The 21,329-nt window shown below is 46.2% G+C and overlaps 1 protein-coding gene across 1 annotated transcript in view; it reads left to right on the top strand.

Annotated features, from left to right (window-relative positions):
* Positions 1-20,738, top strand: part of Wdr19 (WD repeat domain 19) — a 69,243-nt gene extending 48,505 nt beyond the window's left edge. Inside the window, exons 21-36 of the mRNA XM_052199578.1 lie at positions 759-816; positions 2,308-2,448; positions 2,527-2,609; positions 2,986-3,069; positions 4,407-4,553; positions 5,217-5,341; positions 6,902-7,014; positions 8,589-8,657; positions 10,353-10,430; positions 11,679-11,775; positions 13,137-13,261; positions 15,794-15,875; positions 16,724-16,874; positions 17,380-17,503; positions 18,281-18,357; positions 18,613-20,738. Coding sequence (XP_052055538.1) covers positions 759-816; positions 2,308-2,448; positions 2,527-2,609; positions 2,986-3,069; positions 4,407-4,553; positions 5,217-5,341; positions 6,902-7,014; positions 8,589-8,657; positions 10,353-10,430; positions 11,679-11,775; positions 13,137-13,261; positions 15,794-15,875; positions 16,724-16,874; positions 17,380-17,503; positions 18,281-18,357; positions 18,613-18,721 — 1,663 coding nt within the window. The 3' untranslated portion in view covers positions 18,722-20,738. The remainder of the gene's footprint in view (positions 1-758; positions 817-2,307; positions 2,449-2,526; positions 2,610-2,985; positions 3,070-4,406; positions 4,554-5,216; positions 5,342-6,901; positions 7,015-8,588; positions 8,658-10,352; positions 10,431-11,678; positions 11,776-13,136; positions 13,262-15,793; positions 15,876-16,723; positions 16,875-17,379; positions 17,504-18,280; positions 18,358-18,612) is intronic.
* The last annotated feature ends 591 nt before the right edge of the window (positions 20,739-21,329 follow it).

Here is a 21,329-nt window from a genome sequence, read left to right as displayed (position 1 = left end):
ACCCTCTTCCTCTGCTCCTTGGCTACTGTGAGGTGAGCAGCCTGCTCCACCACGCGCTCTTGCCCAGTGAGACAGGCAGGGCTCAAGTGACCATGGATTGAAACCTCTGAAAAGTGCCATCCAACAAAATAAGGTTATTTTCCTCAGCTATTTTGTCAAGCAACTCACCACACTAGCACAATTACACCATAGGTGATCCTTTAAATAAATCATGTATTTGCACGTGTGTGTGTGTGTGTGTACATACATGAGTGTATGCATGCATGCATACATCATAGCACATGCGTGAGGCTCAGAGAGCAACTTGCAGGAATCACTTCTTTTTCACCCGTGGGTCCCGGGAATCACACTGAAGTCAGGCATTGCAAGGAGAGCCTCAACTGCTGAGCCGTCTCAGAGGCTCCCAACCCAGATTTGTGCCGTGTGCATTCTTACGTTTGGAAAAACTAGGTCTCTATAACTATGTGATTGTCATTTGTGTCCTTAAGGAAATAATTAACTAACAGTGACCCACAAAATGCACCGAAGAGCTCTTGAAAGGCCTAACGTGTCACCTGGGAAGCACCTTAGGACGCAGCACAACCCCGCATGTCTTTAAATGGTGACATAAGAGCGTACTGCCCTTTGAAGGGATGCTGGCATCTGTATTGAGTAGAATCTCTCCTGAGCCATGTGTGACAAAGAGTATCTTTAAAGTTTGTCTGTGTAACTAAAAGACCTAATCTGGATTAATTCACCATGATCTTTTTTTCTTTCAGAGGTGATTATGTAAATGCGTTGGCTCATTACGAGAAAGGTATCACCGGTGATAACAAGGTAACCTTGCATAAATGCGAGATATGCCTACTGGTCCAGGAGTGTGGTTTCTGTCTTATTTTAAAATCCAGGTCTTATTTGCATTTAGTTGTTCAGTATCTAGTACGCGAGCCTAATTGTTCAGTTTATTAACACCTTACAAGAATATGCTCGAATCGCTTTAAATTCACAGAACTAGAGATGGCAATATATTTTATCCATGCATCTGTTTGCCAATACATCCTAGATATGAGCTTATAATTAAGACTAGAAGTAAAATTTTTATTTCATCTCATTTATAGGCCAGTATCATTCAGTGAACAAGTAGATGAGAAAGCCTGGTCCAACCTAAGAGAGTTATAGTAGATGCTCCTGAGAGACCGAAGGAGCCGTGTGCGCTGTCTGGGAAAGGCCATGGGAGGCAGACCCAGCTTTGCACAGAACACAACCAAGTTGATCTTTGCCTGCTGATGTCTTTAAAAAAATAGTATGTACATATGTGTCACAGGCTAACTATGATTTCATATGACTTCTGCTCTTATGAAGTTTCAGTAATCTCTTTGGACTGGAGAGATGGTTCAGTGGTTAAGAGCACTGGCTACTACTCTTCCAGAGGTCTTAGCTTCAAGTCCTAGTACCCTCACGGTCACGATCGTCCTTAACTCCAAGCACATATGGTAGGTACATCGACACACATGCAAGCAAAGCACTCATACACATAAAATAACAAAATTAAAATTTTATTAAAATGTCATATATATATACACATGTATGTTTGTATTATATGTGTATATATACATATATGTGTGTGTGGTGTGGTGTGTGTGTGTGTGTGTGTGTGTGTGTGTGTGTGGCGGGGTGTATATATATATAGGATTACCTAGTGAGTTTTAAGGTTAACCAGAACTGCTTAGAGAGACCCTGCTGCAAACATGGGAAGTTTAAAGTTGTCTTTAATGCCTTAAACAGTTCTCATACAGAATATAATCATACATAGTATAGAGATCTTCAATTTGATTAATGAGTCCCCCTTTTATTTTATTCATGGTATTTATGCCATAATAACCTGTATATTGCTTCTAGATATAACTTTATACCAAGTGGTATAAAACAAGGCATCCTCACAAGGAAGTGCAAAACTTTTCTCTTAAAAGACCAAAATGTCTGAGAATAAACAAGAACTTTGTATTAGCTGGTTTTTATTTTTAAGTGTTAATTTCAAAACTGTGAGAGTTTGGGGTTTTTGTTTTGTTTTGTTTTAGACAAGGGTTTCTCTGTGTAGCCCTGGCTGTCCTGGAACTCACTCTGTAAACCAGGCTGGCCTCGAACTCAGAAATCCACCTGCCTCTGCCTCTGCCTCCCAGAGTGCTGGGATTACAGGCGTGCACCACCAGCTGTGAGAGTTTCTTAAAGTGATAAATGAGAGAAATGAGAGTAAGCCACAGCCCTTGGCTGCCTGAAGGACACCTGGTCAGCCAGGTGGGCTGAGCTAGCTTTGCCTTGTTGTCACAGGAACACGATGAAGTGTGCCTGGCCGGAGTGGCTCAGATGTCCATAAGGATGGGCGACATCCGCAGAGGGGCTAACCAAGCCCTCAAGCACCCCAGCAGGGTCCTCAAAAGGGACTGTGGAGCCATACTGGAGAATATGAAGGTACTCTTTCGTCTTCGTAAATATTCCTGTGGTCAGATCCTAACAAACTCAGTGTCCTAAGTTCCTTTGTCATTACAGCAATTTTCAGAAGCCGCCCAGCTGTACGAAAAAGGCCAATATTATGACAGAGCTGCCTCTGTCTACATCCGCTGCAAGAACTGGTAAGGGCTGGAGAGGGTTTGGCTGGGCTCTTCCTGCTGCCCACTCTGTTCTCTTACTGGTTCTGCCTGCCATCTCTGTAGTTACTCTGTAGATGAATTTGCATTCATAGTCACTTCCCAAAGAGCATCCTAAACCAAATAAAGTAGAAGAAAGACAAAACGCTTATTTTCCTGAAAGAGTCAATGCACTCACCTTCATCTTCCCTACCCGCTGGGGGAGGGGGCAGGAGAAAGGGCAGTTAAATCCGGATTGTGTCTAGGAGCCTAGATGCTCCCGAGCTTACAGCTGCCCTTGAGGAGGAGAGCGGGTCCTTGGCTGTGAGCAGCACTCCTGGTCGGAAATGGTGCTGACAGCCTTCTCCACTCACATTTCTAGGGCAAAAGTCGGTGAGCTTCTACCTCACGTCTCCTCTCCTAAGATCCACTTGCAGTACGCCAAAGCGAAGGAGGCGGACGGAAGGTACGGGGTTTCCCGGGTCTGTAGAAGTCTGAGGGGTCAGCCGCATACGCGTGCGCAGACGGCAGGCAGAGGAAGAAAACAGTGAGCACTGCCCTTCTGGCGTGAAGGACCAGACTGCAAACGCTCTCTAGCATGGCAGACCTGTGTATATCCAGACACGGTCTGCTGTCTCCTCTAAATGAGGCTAAGTACTGAAGTCTGGGCACAGTATGACACGAACATGGTCAGGAACATGCTTTCAGGATACAGAAGGAGCAAAGACTAGATCCATGGATCCCATACTGTCTATGCCACAGTGCACTACTAAATATAGCAATGAAGAGGGGCTGTCCTAAACGTACCGACAATTTCTATAACTTAAAAGGTACAAGAACCTAAAATACACAACTAGGAAAAGGCCAACAAAGAGATCCAGGGGAGAAAATGTTCTTATGAGCTGCACTCCTGAACACTGAAGTCCTATCCCTGATAGTAATAAGGCCATGCCACCGGAGTAAATGTGTATCTTTGAAGTAACAACCATGCTATCAAAATGCTCTGGTTGTATTTAGCTGATGGAAGTGTAAATTTCTACAGCCCTTGAAAGGTGATTGCAGAAGTGTCTGTTAAGAAGCTTTTCTAGGTTAGTAATGCCTCCCACTTTAGGAAAGCAGCCTTGGGAAATAGAGATGCACACCTGAATGTCTTGTAAATTGGAAGAGCAGAGTAGTCTGAGCCGAGAAGTCTTGCGCGCCCCCTAGAGGTGAACACACGAAGATTCTGTATCTTGCTAGTAACGCTTTTGTAGTGAAGGCTAATTATGCTTTACGTGCCTATTGCCATGAAGCACTCTGTAATTTCAGGTTTCTAAAATAGTTCCACACTGTTAGTACAGTCGTCCCACTTAAAAACAGAAACACCGCAAAATATAAACAAACAACGTATTTTTAGTTCATAAGAGAAAATAAAATTCATTATTGGTCCTTTTTACCTTCATTTATCCAACTCTTAAAGAATACATTTTAGTAGGAGAATTCCTGGTATTTGATTCTGAAGGAGAAAGAAGTTCAAGGAAACAGAAGCTGCTATCACTACAATAGAAACATGTTCCCAGCTGGGCGTGGTGGTGCACGCCTGTAATCCCAGCACTTGGGAGACAGAGGCAGGAGGATTTCTGAGTCTGAGGCCAGCCTGGTCTACAGAGTGAGTTCCAGGACAGCCAGAACCACACGGAGAAACCCTGTCTCGAAAAACCAAAGCAGAAAAAGAAAAAAAAGAAAAAGAAACGTCTTCGCCACATTTGCTGCCCCCAAAAACTGACAGCAGTGAGAGATCTTACATGAACTCTGTTGTCACAGGTACAAGGAAGCCGTGGTGGCATATGAAAATGCAAAGCAATGGAACAGTGTCATCCGCATCTACCTGGACCACCTCAACAACCCCGAGAAGGCTGTGAGCATCGTCAGAGAGACCCAGTCTCTGGACGGAGCCAAGATGGTAGCCAGGTGACAGCACACTTGTTCATTTGGACCTTTTACAGGAGTGAAAGAATGACCCCCTCCCCTCATCATTCTTTTTATGTTTTATTAACCTAGATATTTTGAATGCAAGGTTGTTATGGTCAGCATATGATAATAAGCCTGTCCGATATAAATAGGTAATGCAAAACTGAGTTGTGAGATAAATTTTTATTTTTACCTGGTTGAAAAAAAAAGTCTGTTTTTATAAGTCATGGTATCGGTTATGCTTCTCATTAATGTGATCTTACAAAAGCAGCTTAAGGGAGTAAGGCTTTCTCTTAGCGTACAGTTCATGAGCTCACTGCCGGTCACGTGGGGGTGGGAGTCTGAGGAAGCGGATCGTGTTGCATCCGCTCAGGAAGCACAGAGCGATGGATGCTGGCCCCGCCCACCTCCTTCTCTCTCTCAGCCTGGGATCCTAGCCCATGGACTGGTGCTGTCCACAGTGTGGGCCTTCACCCTTCAGTCCAACTTAGGAACTGCCTCAGACAGACATGCCCAAAAGTCTGCCTCCTGGGTCATTCTAGATCCTGACAGGTTGATGATATTAATCCCACGCCCCCTCCCCCCCTCCCACCCCCACACACCCCCATCCCCCCCATCATAAACTTGACATGAGAGTCAAGCTAACTAAAATCATTGTCACAGGTTCTTTCTACAGCTTGGTGACTATGGCTCTGCCATCCAGTTTCTGGTTCTGTCCAAATGTAACAATGAAGCCTTCACCCTGGCTCAGCAGCACAACAAAATGGAAATCTACGCAGACATCATTGGTAAATGCCATTATCTCCCCTACTTTCCCACGAATTAGTTATCATAGAAACCCTGACTCTTATGATCTAAGCTCAGATGAGTGTGCACACAGGCACTCCTGTATAACCTATGCCGTGTAGACACAGGTACACAGACGTTACCTGCTAGGTTTCAGGGTCCTACTGCCTAAAGGTGAGAGAAATTATTATTTACTTTGTCAGCTGCCCACACTAAAAGTCTATCCCCACTGAATAATGACCCTTGTTCCCAGCTTCTGCTGACCATTATTTTACTTTGTCTTTATGAATTTGACTATTCCAAGTATCTCGTATAAGTAAGGTAATAAAATATCTGCCCTTTTGTGATTGCATGCCCCTGTGAATTGATAAGAGCATGAGAAAAATTATTTCAGACTTCAAGGGAACACATCAGTGGGAAATCATTAAATAACTGGACAACATAAAGACCTGACAAAAAAAGGAAGGACAGACAAAAGCAGTGTCAGGCCTGGAGGTTGAGGCAGGAAGATGGGTTTGAGGCCAACTTGAGTTATAAGGCCCAATAATGAATGGATGGATGGATGGATGGATGGATAGAAGGATGGACGGACGGACGGACGGACGGATGGATGGATGGATGGATGGATAGATGGATAGATGGATAGATGGATAGATGGATGGATAGATGGATGGATGGAGCAGCAAGCTGGACTGTGTTTATGTTGGGTATCTAATTTGGCTTTTGGTGTTCTGAAGCCCTAGGTGGGTCATGGTTAAGATTACACACACAGTGGTTCCTACTATTTGATAATATGAGATTCAGAGTGGGAGAACAATAAGTTCTGAATGAATAATGGAAGATCATAGCCCAATTTTTTCACATAAGCCTCATCCTTTCATGATTCCTATTCTCAGTGAAACAGAGGCAAGACAGAATTTTTTTTTTTTTTTTTTTTTTTTTTTTTTGGTTTTTTTGAGACAGGTTTTTTTCTCTGTGTAGCCTTGGCTGTCCTGGAACTCACTCTGTAGACCAGACTGGCCTCAAACTCAGAAATCCGCCTGCCTCTGCCTCCCAAGTGCTGGGATTAAAGGTGTGCACCACCACCGCTGCCCAGCAAGATAGTATTTATATCTGAAGTAATTATGATAAATATGCTTTGTGATGAAAATAGACAAGATGGTAGAATTGCTGTTCAATCCTGAAGGGCTTTTAGTCTCCTGAGTTTTTTTAAGATTGGTTGGTTGTTTTGTGTGTGTGTGTGTGTGTGTGTGTGTGTGCGCGCGCGCACACGCGCGCGCGTGCCTGCCTGTCCTATAATATGGGAGGGAGAGCACACCACATGTAACTGTGTTTGGAGGTCAGAGAACAACCTTGTGGAGTTGGTTCTCTCCTTCCACATTGAGTAGATTTTGGGAATCAAACTCACATCTTCTGATGGGCACAGCGGTGTACTTTCACCTGCTGAGCCGCGTCACCTGCCCCAGCCTATTTGAAGACACCTCTCAGAAATACTTTTAGATTGGCAGTGACAGGTCATCAGGTTCTGCTCAGACATTGTACTCAGTAAACGTCTGTTGTAGGTGCTGAAGACACAACTAATGAAGACTATCAAAGCATTGCCTTATATTTTGAAGGAGAAAAGAGACATTTTCAGGCTGGAAAATTCTTCTTGCTGTGTGGCCAGTATTCACGGGTTAGTATTTGTCAAGGAAGCATACCCCAGACACCACAGGAGTGACTATAGGGAATAGTCTAGATGCCATTATGCTCCAGACACTGAGACTTGAAATCTCAGTGTCAGCTTCTGTTGGCACTGGAGGTCAGCCCGGGCAGAGCCATCTTTGAAATCTTCTCCCTCACACATACACGCACAGGCTCGCTACAATCTCACATCTGCCCCCATTTAGTCTAGGTACCATCAGTGTAACCCCAAGCCAGGTTCCCCTGCATCCGATTACATAGTGTACTGTGCTCCAGCCTCTAGTTTCTCTGCCTCTAAGTCATCCTTTTGCTCCCCTAGTAGAACTCACTTTGCCCAAGGCAGGGAGTACAATGTCCAAAGAGGAGGCTAGGGTTGAGGTGACTGGGAGGCTGGATCATCTGCATCCTGCCTGAGGGAACAGGTGCTGCTGCAAACTACAGACTGGCAAACTGTGGCCAGTCACGAGCCCCGCAGGGCCCAATTGCAGGGACCCTCAAGAGAAACAGAAGTCTAAGGCCTCCCCACTTCAAGATACAGGCCCAAATATTTGCATAATACCTCACTGACCAAGGAAAACATGTCTGTGAATGCAGCTCACAGGCTGCCAATTTGTCATTTGTGGCCTTTTTACAAGATATCCAGACTCCTTATCTTTATCTGACACATAAGCTTCTTCCCCACCCGCTGGCCAGCCAGCCTGGGCATCCCACAATGGCCTCCAGCTTTCTGTGGAAGTATGCCTCATGAGACACAAGGCCTTTGCCAGCCTCACCCTCCATCTGTCTCTTCAAAGACTGCCCCAGACTTCTTCATTCTGCACATCTTTGTCCCCCGTGACCTTCCTCTCATCCCACACACAACCATCTCTGCCTCCTCAGAACACCTAAATCCAATTTCCTACATAGTCCTTTGTCTTATAAGTTTCTTCACAGGTGTGTGTTTACAAAAAAGACAGCACTGTGTTACTGTCACCTGCTGGCGCCCATCACCTCAGAATGCATCTGACTGAAAGTGCGGCCATGTCAGGCTCCTCCTGTTCTGCACAGACCCCAGCCCAGCCCCACATGAACGAACAGGGTGACGATAAACGTTAAATGAAGGGCCTGGAGATTCAGCTCTAAGCATCTGTCTGGTTTCATGAGAAGCACACATAAGACAAAGAATGAATTAAGTAATTAAATCTTCCTGTGGAATCAAATACATTGTACGTTTTCCTTTTACCATAAATCAGACCTAGATTCCTCAGAAGGTTCTCTGGATCCCTCCAGTTTGTAAAACTAGATTCAGCCTTTGACGTAGATCTGCCAGGGTGGTGGCATATACCTTTAATCCCAGCATTTAGGAGACAGAGGCAGGCAGGTCTCTGTGAGGTCACAGCCTGGTCTGCACAGTGAGTTCCTGGGCAGCCAGTGAGAGAGACACTGTCCCACAAACACAGGTGCAAGGCCCAGGGCTGTGCAGACCTAGCTGATCAGGGCACTCACTCAATTTCATGGGTTGCAAACGCTGACTTTCCCAGCGCACAGGCTGACAAGTTCTGGCCGCTGTCCTCCTCTCATTTGTAGGCACTGAAGCACTTCCTGAAATGCCCAAGCTCAGAAGATAATGTGGCAATAGAAATGGCAATCGAAACTGTAAGTAAATTCTGAATCAAAACTTTGAAGAATACCAGGAGTTTGTCCTTCCTTCCTTCCTTCCTTCCTTCCTTCCTTCCTTCCTTTCCTTTCCTTTCCTTTCCTTTCCTTTCCTTTCCTTTCCTTTTCTTTCCTTTCCTTCCTTTCCTTCCTTCCCTTCCTTCCTTCCTTCCTTCCTTCCTTCCTTCCTTCCTTCCTTCCTTCTTTGTTTTCATCCTTGAAGGTGCCAGGAATGCAGCTCATTTGGTCTAATGTATTCAGGAAGCCCTAGGTTCAGTCCCCAGCACTGTGACACCCAGGAAGTGGAGATAGAAAGATTCAGGCTTATCCTCTGCTACATAGTGAGCTCAAGGCCAGCCTTGGCTACTTGAATCCAAACAGAAATGTTCAATCAAATACATGGAAATATTTACCAAACTGGACAACAAACTCCCTATAGCCATTGTAAACTGATGGGTCAACATGCAATCCTTATTCACAACCCCGCCCTCTTTGCTGAATTGTTTTCAAGCAAACAAGTTTTATCCTTTCCTATCAGGATACACTGAAGGTCATTCTTTGGGTAGAACTTGCTTGTAGTAAATTTGACAAATGCTACTCCATTTCCCCTAACGCCATGTCTGCAGCTCTTACACTGGGGAAGGGAAAGGTAAGACAGGTGGATCCCAGGAGTGTTGGACAGCCAGCCTGGCTGAAATGGCCAGAGACCCTGTCTCAAAAACGTAAGGTGAAGAACAATAGAAGAAATCTGATATTGTCACTGGCATGTGCACACACACACACACACACACACACACACACACGCACGCACACGCATGCGCGCATGCACACACAAAACACCTTGGCATTGGCATGTGCCCCCCACATACCCCCCAATATTTGAGTTCAGATTCTCAGACTAGGATGCTTGACCTTTGTAAGATCTAATGTGCTGGAGATATGGACCTTTGTTGGTCACTAATCTTAAGAGGGGTTTTGGTGGTGGTATTGGTGATAGTGTTTTTTAAATATTTATTTTTATTTTATGTGTGTGGGTTTTTGCCTGCACATATGTCTGTGCATCGCATTTGTGCAGTGCCTATGAAGGCCAGAGAGAGCATTGGATCCCCTGGGACTGGAATTAGATGGCTGTGACCTGTCTTGTGGGTGCTAGCAATTAAACCCAACAGCCAGTACTCTTATCCACTGAGCCACCTCTCCAGCCTGTGTGTGTGTGTGTGTGTGTATGTGTATAAGTTATTTATGCATATGAAGTAGGAGGAACCAATGGAAGCCAGGTGGTGTTAAATCCTGAAGCTAGATGTCTTAAATCCATAAGACAGTTGTGAGCTGCCTGGTGTGGGTGCTAGGAATTAAACTAGAGTCTTCTGGAAGAACAGCAGATGCTCCTAACTGCTGCAGACCCTCAATGTTTTTATTGAAACATCCAAGACAAAGAAAAAGATTATACTTTGATAAAAGCAGCAAAGAAAAACTATAACTTCTAAGGATGTAATTTTATTGAGGAAGACAACACACCAATGAAAAAGGACTCCGGGCTTAATTGTGTTTCATGTTGTTTACTCTTATCATTAGTTGTTTTTTTTTTTAATTCCATTTCTTTAGAAGTTGTTTCACCTTCTACCCAGTCCTCATTCCCCATCCCTGCTAAGTTTAAGACGCAGAATTTGATAAGGTCTCTCTCTTGTGAAACAGGTAGGCCAGGCCAAAGACGAACTGCTAACCAATCAGCTGATAGACCACCTGATGGGGGAGAGCGATGGCATGCCGAAGGTATGGAAGCTTCTGTAGGGCAGGTGTCCGGCCCGGGTCTTGTCTTCTCTGGTCTTCTGTTCACATGTCATGTCTTGACAGACTTATAGAGTATCACCCCGAAAGTAGCCACACCCACATTAGGCGGTGCTACAAATGCCACAGTGGACCTGTGCAATAGCTGCCCCTCCCTGATGTAATAGTCCTCCCCCCATGTGACAATCCCCCATGTAACAGTCCTCCCCCATGTACCTGTCCTCCCCCAATGCACCTGTCCTCCTCCATGTACCAGTCCTCCCCCTGCAACAGTCCTCCCCCATGCAACAGTCCTCCTCACCCAGTTTTTTATAAACTGTTATTTTATTCTAGAAATTATGTAAACTAATCATTGAAACTGTTGGCTTAGCACTGAGCCCTAAAAACAAGTGTTTTATCCACATTTTAAAAATTATAGCCTTAATATAAGGTCATATTGAACATAAGTATAAGTCACTATAAGGTCAGGGTCCAAGTGTATGTCAGAATCCATGGTACTGCAGGAGATGTGCCTTCCCCATCCTGTGAGGCCAGATGTGATGCCTGAGGCAGTCCCCAGAGCCCCCATGCCCCTCTGCCTTCACGTGCAAAGCCATCAGCTGTGACAGACTAGTCACAGCCTAGGTGTGGAGGCAGCAGTGCCCTCACCATGGGCAGGAGACTGAATCTCAGAATCCTCACCTTTATCTTACAGATGAAGTCATGGAGACCCAGAGGTGCTCAGTGACTTAACAAAGACTCAGTGCCTTGTTTGCCGTCCCACACGCTCTCGTGTTGTGTCCACTATAGTAACTTGGAAACCAATCCCAAATACAGAGTGAGACAGCCTCGATTTGGAATCAAGTGGAAAATGGTCACAGGAGATTATAAACAAAAGAGGAGACTTCTGTGGGTGTTAAAACGTTCCTTCTCCGGCCCAGGAGAGGCAGTATGGAGCAGGCCTCCAGGATTGGAGTGCAGCTGGGTCACTCCACTCCAGAGCCTAACTCTGTCCTCTCCGTCCACCTTCCCATACACACAGTTAGGCTAGGGCAGACGTGAGGGTTAGCTCAGTTGACACTTCTAACCACTTCAAGTAAGTGACTGGACAAACCAAGCCGAGCCAACTCACTGGGTTTTAAAAACATCACTTCTGCTCCCGGGAGCTCAGTGACGGAAAGGCATAGTCACAGGGGTTTCTCCACTTGGCTAATGAAGAAAGTGATGGGTTTTTGCTAATGGTTTGTGCACCAGGACGCCAAGTACCTGTTCCGCTTGTACATGGCGCTGAAACAGTACCGTGAGGCAGCCCGGACCGCCATCATCATCGCCAGGGAAGAGCAGTCTGCAGGTGTGTTCCTAACACTGACTGGTGTCTGAGCTGCTAGGGTTCAAGCCAGGACCCCACCTATGCCGGGACAGTGCTTTACCACCAAGCCACTTCCCCAGCACCAGGTCCCTGATAAGTTTCTCTACCCAAACAGGTAACGGGAATAAAGGCCAGTAATTAGAAGCTGGCTTCTAGCCTAGGCCTGCCGACTCCACAGGACCAGTGGATCCCCTTTTCTAGGATTCAGAGAAGGAAAAGTCATTCCCTAGCCCAAGGGATATGGAGTGACTCTGCTGAGGCCCTTCTTCTGGGCTGTTTCTTCTCTGCATGTGCACCGTGTGTCTTGGGGTCACTCTTCTGTCCTCTCCAACACCCTGACAGCATTTCCCCCAAACTGCATATATTTGGCCTTCACACATTAAGAGATGTTGGATATTATCATTATGGACCTGGTTCTTCATAACCTTCAGAACTACTTAATAGAGTCTTAAGAATAGTTCTGTTCACTCGTGTTCTGTAAATATTTATTGAATAAGTCAGTGAACTTGTCTGGGATCATCACTCATGTCTGTTTTCTGCTCATGTTGATCCGACACCTGCTGTCTCTCAGATGCATGCCAGGAACTCAGGACCCAGAGAGAACTGGGACACACTTCTGCCCTTGAGGTTCACGATTAGAAGCAAGAGAAAGAAATTGAGTTCAGTTATTATTCAAGGTGACAAGTGCTAGAGTAGAGAAAGAAATATGACCAGAAGGGACCGAGGACTCCTAAAGACAAGGTATGGGCAGAGATGGAGGAGGGAGCTAAAGACGAGCTTGAGGTAAAGGACCAGAGAGGAAGAGATGAGGCTGCTGCCCGCCTGGGAAGGCCCAGGCCAGCTCCAACCAGGGAAAGCCTGTACTCAGGAACTTCCACTGGATCACACTGCCTTAGGGGGTGGGGTCTGCTTTTGTGGTGCTGGGGACTTCAGCCTCACACTAGATAACCCTGCTACTGAGTTGTGACGCTCACCCCCTTTGGAGGGCTGGGGTGTGACTGGGGGGGGGGGGGCTGGGAGTAAGGCTTGAGGTTTTGGAGACCCTGGCATCCTGATGAGTCTCCAGAGGAAAGTTAATCAGCACGAGGCCAAGAAGAGTCGGGGGGGTTGGGGGGGGGGCTCTAACCATGGGCCTGAGGAGGAGGCTGAACTTGAAGGACTCAGAACTCAGTGCACTTTGGGGGTAACCTCTAAGACACCAGCATTTTTTCCCAGAGTGGTTTGCTGGCTGTTATTACCATCAACAAACTAGAAAAAAACTGATAGTAACATGAAGAGTAGACTTACAAGATGAGGGTCTAACATCTTCTGCTAATGGTAATGCCATTTTCTCTTTTTCCAAGGAAACTATCGGAATGCACATGATGTTCTTTTCAGTATGTATGCAGAACTTAAATCCCAGAAGATCAAAATCCCCTCAGAAATGGCTACCAACCTCATGATCCTGCACAGTTACATACTGGTGAAGGTGAGGCCCAGGGAGTGCCAGGTCTGCTCACACAGTGGGGCTTCACCGGGGACTTCTCCAAGCATCAGAGCCGCTTCTTGCAACTATTCTCAAGTTGCAAAAGCAACATACAGTGTGGTGTCCTTTATATACCAAAGGCCAAGAAGGAGTACTGCAGAGGCTGCTAAAAGCAGCAGCCTGGGGGCAGCAATGGCTTCCTCCTGGGGGGGGGGGGCGAACAGTGCCAAATTCTAGTAACAGAGTGAGGGAGGAAGAAAGATGGGAGCAGATTTTGCCATGTATACTTTCCATTTTTGGGGTTTTGTTATTGTTTTTGAGACAGGGTCTCTCTATGTAGGTCAGGCTGGCCTGTTTGTTACTAAATGTATATTTGGGACCTTTCTGTTGGTTGCTTTGGTTTTTATATTCTCTGTTTGTGTATAAGTAGGGATTGAGTCCAGGGCCTCACATATAACAGACAAGCACTGCATCCCAACCCTACATAGGGTTTTCTTTTTGATTTGTTATTATTAGCTTTAAGATAGTCATGCTGTTTATTCCTGGCTAGACTGGAACTTACCATGTAAGCCAGGCTGGTTTTGAAACTGTAGCAATCTTCCCACCCTGCCTACCCATTTCTAGTGCTAGGGCTACAGGCATATGCCACCATCCCTGGGTCCTCTGTTTTAAAGTGTGTGTGTGTGTGTATGTGTGTATGTGTACGCTCTCTCGTGTGGGCAGAAGCCACAGGCATCAGAGCCCCCTGGAACTGGAGTTACAGGTTATGATCTACCCAACACTGGTACTGGTAGTGGATCTCTAGTCTCCTGAGCCATCATGTCTTTAGCTCCCACACCCCCAACCCCGTATGTTATTATTATACACTTAGGTCTTTGTAAAGATGCAGACAGGTTTCAATTTACCTATTTTTCCTAAACTGTCAGTACTACCAAAGTTCCTCTTTCTATATTGGTGTAAATCAGTTTGTCTGTCCAGCCCAGCAAGCTCATAATACCTTGATGGCCCCTCACAGTCAAGTTATAAAGGATCTAAATTCTAATTATCAGCTAGATACTGTCCAACAGAACCTTCGAGTGGCAGAACAGTGCCCACGTCAGCTGACCAGTATGGTGGCCCCTTGTTTGGCTGAGGACCATCTGGCATGGAGCTGGTACAGCAGATAGAGTGAACTTTTAACTTCATGTAATGTTTAGATTTACATAGCCATGGTAGACCCTACAGCCCAAACCACTAATTATGAAGAGTAGGTATTTCGAGTCCAACATTCAGCCCTGAGTGCAGTTCCCTTGGGGCATCAGGAGGCCACTCCTGGGATGGGGGAAGGCTGGAGAGGCAGAGAGAGGCCTTTGCCAGCTTCAGACCTAAGAGATGATGGCAGTGTCTCCAGAGTGCACACCTAGAAAAATGAAGGCAGAAGTGGAGAGGAGTTCCAAACAAGGTGGTGGGAAAAGCAAGCAGGTTCTTTAGATGCCCATGCACACACCGCTGGGCCTGCCTCTCCCCTCCATGCCTAGCATCCTTGTGACTTCACCTTTAGGCCAGTCTCTCACATAGCAGGGAGCACTGAATCTGTGACTGTGGTATCAAAACCATGCAACCCTTGGGCCGGGATGTGGCTCATACTTTTAATCCTAGCACTTGGGAGGCAGAGGCAGGCAGATTTCTGCGTTTGAGGCCAGCCTCAAACAGAGTGAATTCCAGGACAGCCAGGACCACACAGAGAAACCCTGTCTTGAAAAACCAAAAAATAAAAAAAAATAAAAATCCTAGCACTTGGGAGTTCCAGGACAGCCAGGGCTACCTAGAGAGACCATGTCTCAAAAAACAAAACAAGGCAGGATGGTGGTGGTACACACCTTTAATCCCAGGACTCAGGAGGCAGAGAGTAGGCAGATCTCTGAGTTCAAGGCCAGCCTGGTCTACAGAGGAAGTTCTAGGACAGCCAGGGCTACACAGAGAAACCTCATCTTGAAAAAAGACAGAACTGTTTAACCCTGTCAAGGCTGAAGAGACTAATGTAGCACTGTCACAGGATCTTTGTGGCCTTGTGGCTGGGTGTCCATCCTACCTCAGCCCTCCTTGTTTCCCCAGCCCCACTCAGAGTTGCCCCGCTGTGCTTCCCCACCACAGGCTGACCTCACTTCCTTTTCCAAGCCCTCCTCTCTTCCCTCTTCAGCCTTGGGTCTCACTGCACCTTAGTCTGTTAGCCCCATAAAGGCCAGGATCCCTGTTTCTACATAAAAGATGAACCAAGGCTCTGAATTTACCTTGGGTGGCCCAAGGCAGAGTACAATCCTGAGCCAGCCATGTCTGGCTGGGCATGCTGTTGAACACAGGACAGAGCCTCGGTGCCAGGCACAAGCTGTGGACGGGAAAAATAGGAAGCAGAGCCCCAGTACCAGTAGCCAGGCAGGGCTCAAGACTCTCAACTTAGCCATGTTCTGGGCCACAAGCAAGGAGTTGTTCGAGGAAAGCAAACATGGATTGGAGCTAATATAAGGCTGCAAGGATGAAAAACATAATTTATTTCAGATTCACGTTAAGAGTGGAGACCATATGAAGGGGGCGCGCATGCTCATTCGGGTGGCCAACAACATCAGCAAGTTCCCGTCTCGTAAGTACTGTCTCGACGGAGCTCTGTGCACCTCACACAGGTGCTGAGGCATGTACTCCCCAGCCAGGCATGGTCATAGCTCCCCGTGTTTGAGATCATTTATCCCCAGCTCCCAGAAGCACTGTATGGCTAAGCACATTAGTGCAGGAGCTGAGGTGGAAGACAGCAGCATAAGGTGCCTGGTGTGACGTTCTCACTTGCCAGAAAGCCAGGAGCCAGCACATAGATGCATGGGTGCCTCAAGCCCCTGTCGGCCCTGGAAACGGGGCCTGCCCCAGAGGCAGGTCACAGCCCAGTGTTTAGGGTCCCTCTATGGGTAACTGGCTGTGCGCACATGTAGCTGTTTTTATTTTATAGTCAGTAAGCCAGGGCAAAGGGGAGTAATGTGCCCAAGATCACTTTGGTATCTCATGGTTCCAAGTCTGGTAGGACATGGCTGCTGGGAAAGGTCCCTTTCTCTGGAAGGACTGTCATTAAACATTCTTAAATGAACAGAGTTTATCACACAATGTGAAAGGTGTCAACAAACTTGCTATAAAGAACTAGGTGTTAACGATCTTGAGCCATTTGATCTGTCACAACTATTTAATAAGATGTAAGTGAATTGTGGGGCTGGGTTCTAACAGAACTTCAATGTCTGGACACAGAAATCTGAGCCACACTTGACATGTCACAAAATCTCTTGGTGTTTCCTTCAACCATTTAAAACTGTAACAGCCATTCCTTAGTTCTTGGGTCATACAAGCCCAGAGGGTCAGAGTTCATCTCCCTGGTGTCTTGTTTTTGAGGTATCACGTAGCCCAGACCAGCATGCCCTCAGCTGCTGTCTGCTCTCGGCTGTCTTGCAGACATCGTGCCCATCCTGACATCCACTGTGATTGAGTGTCACCGGGCAGGCCTGAAGAACTCTGCTTTCAGCTTTGCAGCCATGCTGATGAGGCCTGAATACCGCAACAAGATTGATGCCAAGTACAAAAAGAAAATTGAGGCCATGGTCAGGTGTGCAAACAGCCATTCCGCCTGAGCTCCTAACTTACAAATGCTTCATAAAAAGTGGGTAAGGGTGGGGACAGGACTAATCACCACTGGCTCTTAAAGTAAAATGGAATAAGCTTTAAAACAGTCCCCTGACCACACTTACACAAAGTGCTCCGAAGCTCCGTATGGCTCATAGCCAGCATACTGGATGGTAAAGAATTAGGACAAGCTCACCTGGGTGTGTTTAACATCACACAAGATGCAGAGGGAAAATCCCACACTCGCCACACTTTCCCACCAGCGAGGAGTCAGTGAGGCCTGCCTGTGCTGCCCATGCAGTGGTTGGGAATGCCTGCGGGATCTGGCCAGGCTCAAGAGCACTTACTCTTCCTGGGATCTAGGCTTTGGCTGCAAAGTAGCTGGAAAAGATTTGAGCCTGTGAAGAATTTGCTCTTTCCAGATAGTGCTCTTTCTCTCCCCACTGCATTACAAGGAATCAAGTAGTATTTGTAAATGCTTTCTCCAGGAGACCGGATACTTCTGAGACAGAAGAGGCCACGACCCCATGTCCATTCTGCCAGTTTCTTCTCCCAGAATGCGAGCTCCTCTGTCCTGGCTGTAAAAACAATATTCCCTATTGCATTGCAACAGTAAGTTTCTCTGTAATGCCCCCTTTCCACTTTAATACTTACTTGATGTGCCAATGTTTTCTTCACTTTCAACCTTCTCTTCTGACTCATTTTCCTGAGCATTTAGCATGAAATTCCATGGTCACCAGAAGTGAGGTTCAGATCACACAGGACCGGGGTGGGGGAAGGGCCCTCTCCAGGAGTGTTAGGCAGCATCAGTGTTGCCATGCCTTTTCTGCCACCTGCTGGTTTTGTAACACAGTGCCATGTTTCTGCTGCCTTTGTACTGAGGTCACCGCATTGGTGAGGAGTCACACCTGGCATACTGTGGAGTTTATAACTGGTAGTTTACTTTTACCATTAAGACATCAGGCAGGTGTTTATGGCACACACCTTTAATCCCAGTGCTTGGGAGGCAGAGAGGCAGGTGAACATCTGAATTCAATGCCAGACAGGTCTAGAGAGTCAGGTTCAAGACAGCCAGAGCTATACAGAGAAATCCTGTCTTAACCTCACCGCTCCAAGACCCACTATCAGAAAACTAAAATGTCAAATGTATTCATCCCTTGGTTAATGTAAGCTATATTTTGAAGAAAAATAAATTCACATACTGAAGGGAAAAAGCCAAAGGTTATTTCATCTTTAAACACAAGCCAGCTCGGTCAGACCCAGGCATAGCCCTTCCTGGACAGTTACCAACAATATAAAGGAACAGTGACGTGCTGAGTCAGAAGCCAGTCTTCAGCTATGGTCTGCTCGGTGTTTCAGAGATGAGACTTCACTCTTCAATGTTTGCAGGGCCGACACATGTTGAAGGATGACTGGACAATGTGCCCACACTGTGGCTTCCCTGCGCTGTACTCAGAGTTCAAGATGTAAGTAGCACAGTCCCAGGACCACAAGTGAACCCAGAAACAGGACGTTCTGCCACTCCTTTGCTTTGAGGGCCCCTCACCCCATATCCCGAGGACCCAAATTTGTCATCTTGGAAGGACCTTCCATGACCCAAGAGTATTTTCCCTTTTGTCACTCTTCAGTGGACATGTTAAAAGGTGTAGGTAGAAGGACCCGGAGATAAAGACACATTAATTATATATTTCATTTACTCTGCATTTATCTCCCCCAAACAGCTTGCTAAACAGTGAAAGCACGTGTCCCATGTGTTCAGAAAGATTGAACTCCAGTCAACTGAAGAAAATTACAGACTGTACCCAGTACCTTCGGACAGAGACGGAATAGTGAGCCGCAGGCCCAGGTGAAGGCCCCGCCGTGGACTCTCCTTCCAGGCCCCACAGCCCAGAACCTACACAGCTTAATTCTTCATATTGGCATGGACTCCTTTTTTGGTAACATGTAATTGTCAAAGTGCAATGGTCCCGACAAGCTTCTTTATTTAAATGCTAAAATGCAGGTAATAAGGTTTTCCAAGTAGCAAAGGTTATTTAGCCAAGCAGCATCATGAATTCTAACTAGAATGTATTTTATCACTCTACATGGAGTTATTTTTAATCAGCCCCTTAAAGCTAGAGCCAGCTTCCTTAAATGGGAGCTTTTCAGTTGACTATGCAACGCTGACTTCCAGAGATTTCTGACATGTTCCTCTTCCTAAGTCTCACTTTGGCCACACAAAGCTACACATATTCCTCTCACCTCATTCCAGTGACAAGGATTTCTGCAGGAGGGGAGTGGAGGGATCCCTAACCTGGTTACAGTGGAATTCTAGGTCCTGGTCACACGCAGGCTTGGAGCCAGCCCGTCCGTCTCTTCACTGTCTACCTACTGTGCTGCCGCCAAGCCGCAGCTCTTCTGCTGTTCTGGAACTGTTTTCATGGGGGCTGCAGCTAAGATGTGTGCACAGGTTCGTTTCCTAGGCTAGCTTTTGGCTCATCGAGTGGGAAGCAGGCAGAGCATCTTTCATATGTTTGTTGGCCATTTGTGCATTTCCCAATGTTCTTGGTCCAGTTTAGAATCAGATTGCCTTTATAAGAGACAATGTAAGTGTTATGATGTAATACTTGCAAATATTTCTTCTGTGGGCTTTTTATCTATGCTATCTTCCCAACACACAAAAATACCAAACTCAGGTCCTCAGGGCCCCTTTACCCAATGAGCTATTTCACAGCTTTTGAAACCAGGCTTCGCTCTATACCAGGCTGGCCTCAACCTTGCAGTGGTCCTCCTGCCCCACGGCTGACGACGCCATGCCTCATCGAGTTTTTTCTTTTTCAGAAGGGCCTCCAATCTGGTTAGTTTTTTCTTAGTTTTCTGAATATTCAATTTTTTCAAATGAATTGTGTGAATTGATAGTAAAAACTTCTCCCTTTATTCCCATTTAGTAGGTTATATTGATTTTTGGGGGATAAACTCACCTCACTGGGCATGGTCTTCAGTCACCCTCTGGCTCATGGACTTACCCTAACCCGGCAGGTTCCCCTTTCAAAAGACAGCATCCCCCAGCTGCTAGCCAAAATCTTTGGGTACTTGGTTGCTTATTGTATTCTGTCCCAACGTTACAGCTCTATCAGTGGGAAGATAAGTGTGTGTGTCTGCCACTAGTCAAGGTGGAGTCATGTTAATGGAGCCCCCAGACTCTACCCAAATCCGGCCCTGCATCCATGTATGTGACACACTGTAGCAACCTAAACCCCGCCACATCAGAGCTCCTTGAAGCCATGTCTTCAGTGAGCTGGGATTACCCACTGTCAAGATGTTGTCTCCTTATACAGTGAGCACTGCTTAAGTTACTGCTCCCTGGCTGAGAAGGAACCTTTGTCTAATTTCAGTAAAAACATGTTCTCTCTAGCCTGCCAAGCAGCCTTGACATTTTCAAATCCCTCACAGTAAGGTGGCTCCACAGTAATGACGCGGTACCAAGCCATGTGGCACTGGTCAGGAAGCTCAACATGGTTTGTCTGAAAGTCCAAGGAAATCAGCTTTAGGACCAGACAGGCCATTTACCTGAGACGCGCCTAAAGGTATCTGTTTGTCCCTTTCTTAGACAGTGCTTCTGAGTAGCTGGCATCTCCCCTCAGTAGGCATAAAAGAATGATTCTCCTTGGATACAGAAAAACGAGACAAGGCAGGACATTCAGTTTGTACAGTGACAGAACCTGCTGAGTTTGTATATGTCCTCTTCAAAGTCCTACATCTTCTGTGCTCTGTACTAGTATATGAATTGTAAATACTAAGTTTTTTAATAACTTTTATATTTAAGCATCTCCTTTAAAATAAAATTGTTGACTAGATCCTTGCAACATTTTCCTGGATTCGGATACATGGGGGAAAGAACACGGCACAGTCTAAAACAGGGAGGGCACGAAGCAGAGTCTGTTCCTTGAACCAAAACACCAAAGACAAGTCATCCTTTAAAAACGAGCTCATTCTTCTGCACACAAGTGTACGGTTTATCAGTTGATTTCCTCTGAAACATCTACACTATCTGTTATCTTCCTGGAGTTGAAGATTCTTTTTTTCAAGTGCCACACTGAAATCTGTACTTTTCTTGCCATGACCAATGTCACCAAAGCCTAAATACCCAACAGACATGAGTCAACTGAGTCATGTGATTAGCCTTTATATACAGTAACCAATGACTAAACAATAGCACTTAGGGGCCAAGATGCCAGCCATGTTTTCTGGTATCTGAACGTCCCACCGCCAGGGTTCCTGCTGTATCTGTTGCCTTAGGGGCTCACCAGAAGCCTTGGCCTCCCTAAGCAATACAACTTAATAAAACCCTCACCAGTGCCAAGCTACCTCCTCATGCCACTGGAGAAGAACCCCTGCCACCTTGGCATGGAGAGACAAGCATGCTGCATTCTGAGATTTACAAGTCCCAGCCTTCACG

This window comes from Apodemus sylvaticus, chromosome 11, assembly GCF_947179515.1.
Source record: "Apodemus sylvaticus chromosome 11, mApoSyl1.1, whole genome shotgun sequence".
Classification (NCBI taxonomy): Eukaryota; Metazoa; Chordata; class Mammalia; order Rodentia; family Muridae; genus Apodemus; species Apodemus sylvaticus.
Note: the sequence above shows the minus strand (reverse complement) of the source record. Positions and strands in the feature narration are given on the sequence as shown.